The 10,332-nt window shown below is 44.4% G+C and overlaps 1 protein-coding gene across 2 annotated transcripts in view; it reads left to right on the top strand.

Annotated features, from left to right (window-relative positions):
• Positions 1-10,332, top strand: part of LOC111080472 (flocculation protein FLO11) — a 37,009-nt gene that overhangs the window by 11,002 nt on the left and 15,675 nt on the right. Inside the window, exon 1 of one of the 2 annotated variants that reach the window (XM_022376108.2) lies at positions 4,579-4,624. The exons of the other annotated variant lie outside the window; for it this stretch is intronic. Within the exon in view, the coding sequence (XP_022231800.2) occupies positions 4,594-4,624 (31 nt within the window). The 5' untranslated portion in view covers positions 4,579-4,593. Of the gene's footprint in view, positions 1-4,578; positions 4,625-10,332 lie in introns of those variants that run through there. 2 annotated transcript variants of the gene reach the window in all.

The raw sequence follows: 10,332 nt of genomic DNA, 5'->3' as shown, positions 1-10,332 counted from the left end.
GTTGCCATACTGCCCCCTCTCAAGCGTAACACAGCCTTTGTTCCGTTTTTCCGTTTCTGGTATAGTTTGTAGGTCTCTTTTGGTATTTTCGCCGCCTACGATTTCCGCTTTTCGCCCAGCGACAAATGTACCCTTTGTACAACATTTTGCCCACCTTTTGGTGCATGCAGAGAGTGCGCGAAACGCTTGGCACCGTACTGCCAATGTAGATGTCGTTGCCACGCCCCATTGGAGTGCATTGAACGCAATTACTTCTTCTCCTTCGTGTTTCTCTCGCTTCTCGCTTCGTACTCGATTTGCCATACACATTTTCGCTTTTCTTTTTAATTGGGATTTCTTGGGTTTTACTGCCTTTCTGCTTTTCTGCTGTGGCAACTGCTTTTCCACAACGTTTTCGTTGTCTGTACGTTTTTTCTGCATCTGTTTCGTTTAACTTTCGCGTCGCCAACTTGTTGCAACTGTGCCACTCGAGCCAGTTGGGCGTTGCTTTTACGGCTTCCCACTTGGCCGCGCCGCCAGCCAACAGCCCCAACAGCCTACCAGCCGCCACCTCCAGCGAGCTGTGGCGGGGTCCGAGTCGGTGGTCATTTGGGTGCCGGGCACTCGAGCAGAACTCACGCTGCAAATTGCGGATTTCTTTTGACAATTTTGGCCAGTCGGTAGCATAAATCACAGACAAAAATTCAACATTTTTGGCACAAAAAGAAAGTGTTGACATTAAGCGGAAGCGTGGCTGGAAGGTGGGTCGGTCTGGCTATGAGTTCCATGCAGTTGCCATTCGCCAAAGGGGCGAAAGTCGCCGCAAATTGAGTGATTAACACAAGCACAAGGGGGGGGAGGGGAAAGATGTTAAAAAATATTTAAAAGGTTGCATAAGCGATGATCGAGAAATATGATCTATGGAAAAACCAGCTCACATTAACTGCCACTCATATATTTCCGATGGCTCTGACGTTTCTCGGTCCTCTGTGGGTTTCCCACAGTTTCGGATGCACTGGACCCGGCTCGCCCCGCACCGCAAAATATCACTCAATTAACCCACTAATAACCAATCAAATGCAGCTCTGACCCCGGCATAATATGCCAGTGATTCATGCCGCCAACTGACCCGACTGACTCAGACACCCCAAATACAAGATGTAGATATCGTAAGAGTACGTATGGCCATAGCCATACCCATACCCAAAACCATGGCCACATGAATGGGACAGCCACCCGCTGGGTTGTGGGCACTGCGAACAAGCAGAAATTTACGATATTTACGAACGTATGGGCCATGCACGGCTGATGGCTTGAACCTCTGTCCGAGAGTACCAGAGTCAGTGACATAACAAGCGCAAATATTTTGAAAAAAGAAACCAAGCAGCAAAGCGTACAGTACACCAGGTGTGTGTGTCTTGTTGTGTGTTGTGTTGTTGTGTCGTGTTCATTCTTTGATGGCTGGAACGGAACCGAATTGAACTCTATGCCCTACCCAGAGCCAATCGAGTGTAGCCAAATTGTTCAAATCCTTGACCCATTTGTTTGACTTCTCTCTCTCTCTTTTTTTTTTGCTTTAACCATTTCGGCATTTCCGTTTCGCGTATTGCAAAGTGCAAAATAAATCTGCGATGTATGTGCATATTTCCCCTCGACTCGACTCCATTCAATTTGCAGTCATTAAAGCTTTTCGGCCCCATAATTATAAACCTAAAATTACGCCCCAAAAAGAGGTACATTTTTGCTTGCGGTCTGAGGTTATTTTTATATTTCTTTACGTATTTTTTTTTTTGGCACTTTTCTGCTGTTAAATTAGCGTTTGAGGGGAGGGAGGTTAAGCTGTCCATTAACCCATTTTGGTTAGCGAAATATTAAAGGTAGGAGATCGAAAAAAATGATACTATAGAATACGAGAGACATGCGAAATGGTCTGCCATTCGCGGATATGCCAAGAAGAGCAAACAAGTTTGTGCCCTAAGTCATTCGTTTCCTTTGTGGCCTTTTGTGACTGGGAAATTATGGGCCAGCTCAGCTCAGCTTGGCTACTGGCTGCAAGCGTAGGGGAAACCTGTAATAAAAATATGCAGTTATCCTTGAGATTACGGTTCATCAGAGAGGCTCTATAAATATATACAAGCAGGAGACGGGGATGGGGACTCCCTCTCTCCTCTCCATTTAAGCAGGAAATGATGCCCAAAAGCAACAGCAACAGCAACCAACCTCTGGCCATAAACACAAACTGTTGCCAATTTGGCATCGACAACAAACCCGACGAAATGGAGGCCTGAAAGCCTGAGAGAGCCAGAAGAAGAAGAAGATGAAGCAGCCGCTTAACGAGCGGCATGCATAAAATATGCCCTTTGTGTGAGTCGGGACATTGCATTGCTGATCGCCTGATTGCAGTCGGTTGTCGGTCCCAAGAAGCAGAGTTTTTAATAAAAATGTCAAGTCTTATGAGTGGGCAATGAATGGGCCAGTCGGCCAGGCGGCAAGCGGGGGAATGCGCAGCGGATAACAATGAGTTGGCCAGTTTGCAAGCTCCTTGGCTAATACGCATATGGCGGACTTACTTAAGGACTGACTGCAGTTCAGCTATTTAAAATGTTGTGGGAAAAACAAGGCTGTTAGAGTGAGATTCGAAGGCCTGCTCAACGGGCTTCTCAACTGTACAAGTTTCAGTTACTGCGCTCTCAGTGCTTAAAAGTACTGTGGAAATATTTATAACTTAAATCATTTGAGAACAGGCCCATTAGTGATCATTTTTTGTTGTTGCGCCCACAGCAGAATCGTATCCTCCCACACCACACCATAAATGCAATCCAATCAGTCAGCAGCTTTTTGGGAGAGTGAGTGAGTGTCATATTCGCATAAGTAGGTAGTCCTCGCATCAAGGCATTTCAGCCGCCATTCGCCATTAATCGATCTGCCAGAGAAGTGCATCATTCGGCAAAAGAATTCATTTCAGAGTGTGTTGGCGTGAGGAGAAGCAGCACAGGAGGATGGAGGGAGATGGAGGAGCCCCACTTCAAAAGCCATTCAACTCTTGATTGACGGTGGCAGCACAACAGTGAGTATTGGGGACCGCACTCTCGAGTGTTATTTGCTTTAATAACCACTCGAGAATTGCATATCTTCGTGCCGTCGCGTCGGAGTGGTGGTGGTGGTTTGGGTTCGTTGACCCTCCCCTCCCCATTTTGTGGAAGCCAATTCCTATCCACTTAGCGGCTTCAGAGGGCTCAGAGTGCCCAAAGCACTTGGCGACTCATTGAGCTTTGAGTATGGCTTCTATGCGTATGATATCTGGCCCACGCCCAGTCACGCCCAATTTCGAGTGGCACCCGCAGCCAAATGAAGCCTCAGGCCCCCAAAGAATATGCAAATGCGGTGGGAGAACAAAAGCAAATCAAAGTAAGCCACAGAGAGGGAATCAAAGAAACCTTGCTGTTCACACAATAAATCACGACAACCAGAACAGCCATATCCATAGCCATAGCTATAGCTTTGGCTCTAGCTGTGGCAGTGGCTATGGGCCATTGTAATTACAACAGCAACGGCAACGACAACAATAGACATCTGGCCGACAAAACTAAGCCAAGATTGTTGACCATTTTGTCGCTGAAGCGTGTGGCAAAATGTTTTTTGTTTTGTTTTGCTTTGTTTGCCTGTGTCTGTCTTTTGTTGGGTTATTCTTTATATTCGCCAAAGGCAAAGACAACCCACAGAAAAAAAGGAGGCGAAATTATGCGGAAAATTACAATGCATAGAAATTTTGTGCCGCTGAGCGACAGATCTAATCGTGAATTATGTATTTCTGGGTGTAGGCTAAGGTTGCATAATATATCTCTTGATAGGGAAATAGACAGAAAGAGAGGAAGAGAGAAGGAGAGAGTTTATGGATGGCATCGGCTATGCAAGATTAGCGAAATTACCTCAAATTGATTTCACATTTGCCATTCTCTTTCCATTGCTCGAAATTCATACGAATTGTGTCCTCAGAGAGCACAGAATAACGGCTTAAAGCTAAAATGTGGAATTGCTAATCATTTATATTGGAACTGTAGTAGTTTCGCCTCTTGGTTCTGTAGACAAAACAGAACAGAAGTCCCAGTATTTATATTTACATATACTCTGTTGATAGAGTAGCCCTAACAGTCACAGAGTACCCTACATAGCTTACACTATCGATGCCCATATGTGTATCGATATGCAAGTATCGATAGGGCAGCCGGCAATGGAAAACCGCGTGCTAAACAAAGCAAATAAACCTAAAACGCATATTGCCAAGTATTCACGTTTAGTTGGAATTTATTTTGGCTTACCGAATGTAATATTACTGCTCTGCAAACATTGCAAACGACTCGGTCTCCATTTCAAGACTCTGGAACAGGTATGAAAATCTGTTTACCCAAGAACCTATGCATAAGCTCCATTCGATCCATTTAAACTCGCATTCGTGGCATAACTCTGATTTAATGCAATTGACTAAGCCCAAAGCAAGGCAAGGCTGGAAATGTACTCAGTCAGACACAAAAACAATCCCTTTTAGACATGCCAAACCAAACCAAACCGAATTCTCGTTGCCACTTGCATTTATATGGAAACAACTCACTTAGTATGGCTGTTGCGACACTCGGAGGGAGGTACGGTAGGTTGGAGCGGGCACAGTAACAGAAACAGATGCATAGATGGAGCCCAGATATAGAGCTGGTGATAGGGTGAGGAAAAAATACAGTTCTATTACTTAATATGCAACACTAATGCGAACAATGGCAGCACGACATCGTGGGCCAAGAAAAAACCAGAAACCAAAGACTCAGACTCAGACTGAGACCAGACACACGATCCTTCAGTTTTTTACTGTTTGGGTCTGCAGTCTCCAGACATTCAATCAACACCGCCACGACTTATAGACCTACAAAACTTAAACCACAAACTTAGAAAGGCAACCCGCAGACCAGACCAAAGCATGTGCGGGGGAAAAATGGTAAAATGTGCCTGAAATGGAGTACGAGGAGGCGGACCTGCTGGGCGGTCAACAGCTTTTCACACCTTGCCGCATACAGTTCACCGGGGATCAGTCGGGGTTCTGGTCGGTCTAGTCCATTCCATTGATGGAGAACCACTAACAGACCACTTTTTGGCGGCGTTCTATTTGGAGATCTGGCTACGTGCCTGGGGTTTGGTATTTTCCAAATGTATGTATTTGTTCTACCCCCCCTGAAGTGGTTTTGTTTGCATGACATCTATGGGAGATTGGGAGATTGTCGAGCACTGACAATGGCAAGGAATTTCGGTTCGTTGCTGGAATGATAATTCAAGTGCTTTAATTTGTTCGACAATCTGGAATTGGAGCAGACCTGAAGCTAATGTCAGAGATTTGAACAAGATTAGGAGCTTCGGGAGCTACTTTAAAGTGGATTTGTGTCCATGAGAATTTAGTGGTTTATTGTTGGAGTTAGAAGTTATAAATTATTACATCATTTCCATGTTATCATAAACGGAATCTATCCCTGAGGTTTGTGTTCTAGATCTCTCTCTCTCTCTCTGTCTCTCTGTTTTTGTGTACCCTTGTAATCTTTTTCTGTGCTTGAGGTTCTGCATTCAGTTTTCACTCTTGCGTTTGTTTTTGCACTCTAGCGAGTATTGACCGCGAGATTTATGGCCTGGCCAGTGCGGCAAGCAAAAGCCAAGCCAAGCCAAGCCCAGTTATGGCCATACAAAGTTGTGTGCCACTCCAGCAGCACCAGCAAGCACCCAACAATCTCTGTGTTTATTTTTTTTCGCGTCGATTCCACTATTTGCAATCGCAAAAAGAAACTCGTTTGCATTTGCGCTCGTAATTTAGTTTTAATATTTGCAATATAATTTTGTTGCTGCTTTTATTAGAGCACGCTTTGCAAATTACATAAAGCTATGTATACGAGTAACAACCGAAAGGAGTAACGCAAAAAAAAAATAAATGTTAAATAAAAAACTGCTGCAAAAACTGAACGCAAACAAAGTGCAGTCGCACCTCGAAAAAAAAAACAAAATAATGAAACTCATGGCACGAGCAGCTCGAAAGGCAGAGGGGAGCGAATGGGAGAGGAAACCGGAAAAGACCAACGCAGAGCCGCAGAAGAGTCAACATTCAAGTGTGAAGCACAAATCAAACATCAAATAATTGATAGAATATTGACGAAACAAAACAACCCAAAACCAAAAATGCAAATCAGCTGTGGCCTTTCACCCAAAAACCTAACGATTGGGGGGGACTCCACGTACCAACTTTGAACCCAGCACGAGCGCCAAAAACAAAAAGCCAGCCGAAGGAAGGGCCAAAGTCTGGATTGGATTGTTGGAGTTTGTTTGCCTTTGGGCCAAGTCGTGAGTCTCTATCTGTGTGTGTGTGTGTGTGTGTGTGTCTGTGAGGAGACAAATGCCACCCGCACTCGCTGCCCGAATGCCCAGGGAGCTGGAATTGAACCAGTTTTGGTTTTGGCCATTCGCGGGAGTGGTATCGAGTAATGGCAACACAAAAACCGGCTAAAGAATTTCCCAGCTAAGAAGTTTTTCATGTTCGTTTGCCATTTTCATGGGTCCGTGATCTCAGGCAGGCAGGCAGGCAATGCCTTTGTCCTTTTATGATGGCGTTTTTGTACCAAAAAAAAATGCAATACCTGGGGCTTCATTTTGCTTTCATTCGTTGTATTTTTTGCCCCATATTTATGTTTTTCCAATCAATATATAATTTCTCATAGTTTTCCATGCAACACTTTCTTTTAATTGTGAATTTCCCTCTGGTGTTTTTCCATTTTTTAAATGATTTCCATAAATCAATTTACTACAAAACTAACCCCGAGTGCATAAACATAAAGTAAAATTGTGAATCAATGGATACATAATTGTTTAATTTCCAAAATCAAGAGCCCCAAATCAAGCGAAACCAATAAATAAATTGACTCGAATCGAAGAGCGGAGCGCGATGAGCGATTGGGAATTTCACTTTCGTTTTGGGCCTTGCCTTCGGGGGCTTGCGTTCAACAGATTCATTCATTTTGCCGCCCCAGACTGACCTCAGTGGGCATTATGTAAGGTTTTTTTTTGGTTTTGAACAGCAGCTGCGACTACGCCCAGCAAAGGCGTTGCTTTTGTTCGGTGGAAGGTTTTTAACTTAAATGGTTTACAAATTTATGCGTTTTTCACCGAAAAATGCTTTCAATTTTGTTTTCCCAAGGGGGGAAGGGGTGGGAAAGTGACACCGATGAGGAATGTTTTCCCCATTTATGGCATGCTGCGAGTAAAGCTCAGATATGATCTAAGATCTGAATGAGCAGCAGACAGAAACCCGTCCAACAGTTATAAATGCTCTGACAAGCGGCCAAAGCAGTGCAACAGTTTCGCAGTCACCTGCTTCCCCATTGACCAAAATTCGCCTTATAAATAGTATAATTGGCGCACAAGTTGCACTATTTATGCAAATACTTGAAGCGAACGAGGCAGAAACGAGGAAAACAAAGTCGAAAAATGTATGCCGAACCAGTTTAAATTGCTTTACGCTCGCTTACTGGTTTTCATAATTGATTTATGCATATTTTGTTTCGAACCCCAATTTCCGACTCGACTCTCGCACAATATCCGCCTTTCGGCCGGTGAGAGAAATACGGCAAAAATTCCAATCAATCATCTGCGTACAAAAACCACAGCTTAAGCCAAGGACATGGCGGCTTTTGTGGCAATTAGAATGCGCCTGGCCTGCTGCCCCTTGAAATGGCCAACACCCGCACAAAGAACGAAAGAACCCAAGCCCAACTCAGGGGGGGTACCGAACAACATTCTAATCCCAGCAAGAACCTGTTTATGAGTAGTCGCTCACGCTTGGCAATTATTTCTGCCTTACTCGTAATTGTATTTAATTTGTGCGCCTGTACATTGGGTAGCCAGTGGGAGTGCTTCTGTGGCGCTGTGGCTCTGTTTTCTCTGGCTGTGAGGCAATTAGAAACCCGACACTTGATTCTTTCTTTGTGGGTGTGTAGCGACCACATTCCCCGGTTGACATGTCTTCCTAGGGTGTTTAATTAAAGGTTTCCCGATTTATTTCCCTGTTATGTTAGCTGTAACAATTAACGATTGGTGTTCGACTGCTGGAATGTACTTACATTATATGTATGTATCTATTTCTTTCGATTTCCTGTACTGTACGAAGGTGCAAAAATATATTTCTCTTCATCCTAAACACGATTGCTTTTTTCCAAGAACTACTACCACAGATATCTTTTATTTGCTGCAACTTGTTGGCAAACTGCCAAACATCTGTTGGCTACGCTACCCCTCCTGGTAATGTTTTTTTTTTCACGAGTGGACGTAAAATTCGTTTATTTGCTGACAAACGTTTGCAGCTTAGCATTTTGCTATTTGCCATTTGCTACTTGCCACACATTTGGCGCTGTGGGGAGCGTGTGCTGCCCCTCGCCGCACCCCTACCACAATGTTTGTCCAACAATAACCGCCACCACAGGGCAGACACAGCTACACTCGAAAAAACTGTTGAGCACTGATGTACGAATAATACTGATTGCGGGGCACCTGTTTTCGCCGCGTGTAGTGGAGGAGGCAAGAAGACTGTTTCAGTCCGAAGGCAACCAGCTGGAGAGTTGTCGGACGAATCGCCTTGCAACAGTTTTCTTTGTTTTCGCTGCTTGCGTTTGGTTTGGTTTGGTTTACTTTTTGTGTAACAAGTTTGCATATGTAATTAACCAGCAGTCAGGCAGTCAGTAGTCAGTGGAGTGCGAGTGCGAGTGGCGGCGGGTATTAGTAAACATAATTAAAAAATAAATTGGAATTTGTGTTGAGCAAACACCCACCCAGCCCCCGCTGATGCAAGCAGTCCATGGCAGCCATGGAAACACCCAACACAATATTCTATTATGTACGAGTATGTACACTACTTATGCATGTACAATATCAGAGCTACACAGACAAACGACTTGGGCGACAAACTTGTTGATTGCAAATGTCTACCCATTAGTGGGTTTCATTTCAGCTGACTCACTTTTATCTTTGACGCCTGAAAAAGTTCTGGGCCGGGCCGGGCCGGGCCTGACATTGACCTTGGAGTGGGCTGAGAGCATTATTTTCTTATTAGCAGCAAATAGCCGGAGGAGGAGCCATGTCTTGTCCCCGCCACTTGACTCAGAGTTCTCAAGTTTGTCTTTGATATTATCGCGATCTGAGTCGGAAGCTTATTGTTCTCTGGTTTTTCGATTTTGCCCCCTTTGATGCTTTTTACGGCTATTGTTATGTTTCTTTTATCATTCTCTTTTGCGTTGGTTCTGATCACTTCGGCCAAGTCCATTAAAAGTCAGTAAATTAAATGAAATTATATATTTTGTCAAGAGTAAGGAATCACAAGAGTAATATTAATATCGGGTTTACTGAACTGGGCGTGGGGGTGGGGGAGGGGACATATGATGTCAGAGGTAGGAAATGATTTATGCCTGGCCGAGCATCTGGGAATTTAGGGGGTACTCACGCCTCGTCACTATACTTCTAACCGGCCGCCAGGTAATGGCTGTGGGAGTGTCTTCATTTCGGGCTTTTATGACCCTTGATGGGAGATAACACAAAAATGCGAAATTGATTGAGCAATTGTTGATTGCTTCTCACGGTTTGGTACATCTTTAAGTTGGATTGCAGATTTAACAAGGAAATATAAAGAAATTCTCCACAGGGGCCCTGCTTCAAGCAGTGCTTTCAGAACTGCAATGCAAGCAGTGATCAGAGGCTGTCAAACTGCAGCGGAACGACCTTCAATCAGAATTGAAGAAGCGGCAACACAAAAAACACAAAAGCATCTGCGAATGCATGGCGGCGGAGAGCGGCCAGGCCGAGAAACTTGATTAAAGTTCAACTTGTTTCTTCCATCATTTGTTGCTCTTTTCCAGTGCTTTTGTTGCTATTGTTGCTGCTGCTGCACTTCTGTTGAGGCTTTTGCGCCACAGCTTGACATTTCGCACAAACAAAACAAAACATCGAGCGCTGGCACTGCAGCATTTCATGCTTTTATTTTCGCAATTGGTTGCAACAACAATATGTATGTATGGTACATCCATCCATCCCCACCCCAATGGGATATAATGAATCTGAAAATGCTCATGCCATTGTCACTGGCATAATTAGCTGGATGCTCTTCCAAACTGCCAGCAATTACACGCCGAAAGATGCGCGCGATGCGAAATCAGCAGCGGCGGTCTGCGCCGCCACCAGCGCGACAGCAGGTTTGAAATTCTTAGCTGGAAAATAAAACCGTGTAAATGTCAAACTGTCAGGTGAGCAATGGAACGTAATTAGGCACAGTGGTTGATGTTTTGAAGG

The sequence above is a fragment of the Drosophila obscura genome, unplaced genomic scaffold (assembly GCF_018151105.1).
Source record: "Drosophila obscura isolate BZ-5 IFL unplaced genomic scaffold, ASM1815110v1 contig_186, whole genome shotgun sequence".
NCBI classification, from domain to species: Eukaryota; Metazoa; Arthropoda; class Insecta; order Diptera; family Drosophilidae; genus Drosophila; species Drosophila obscura.
This window is presented reverse-complemented; position numbering and strand designations above follow the sequence as displayed.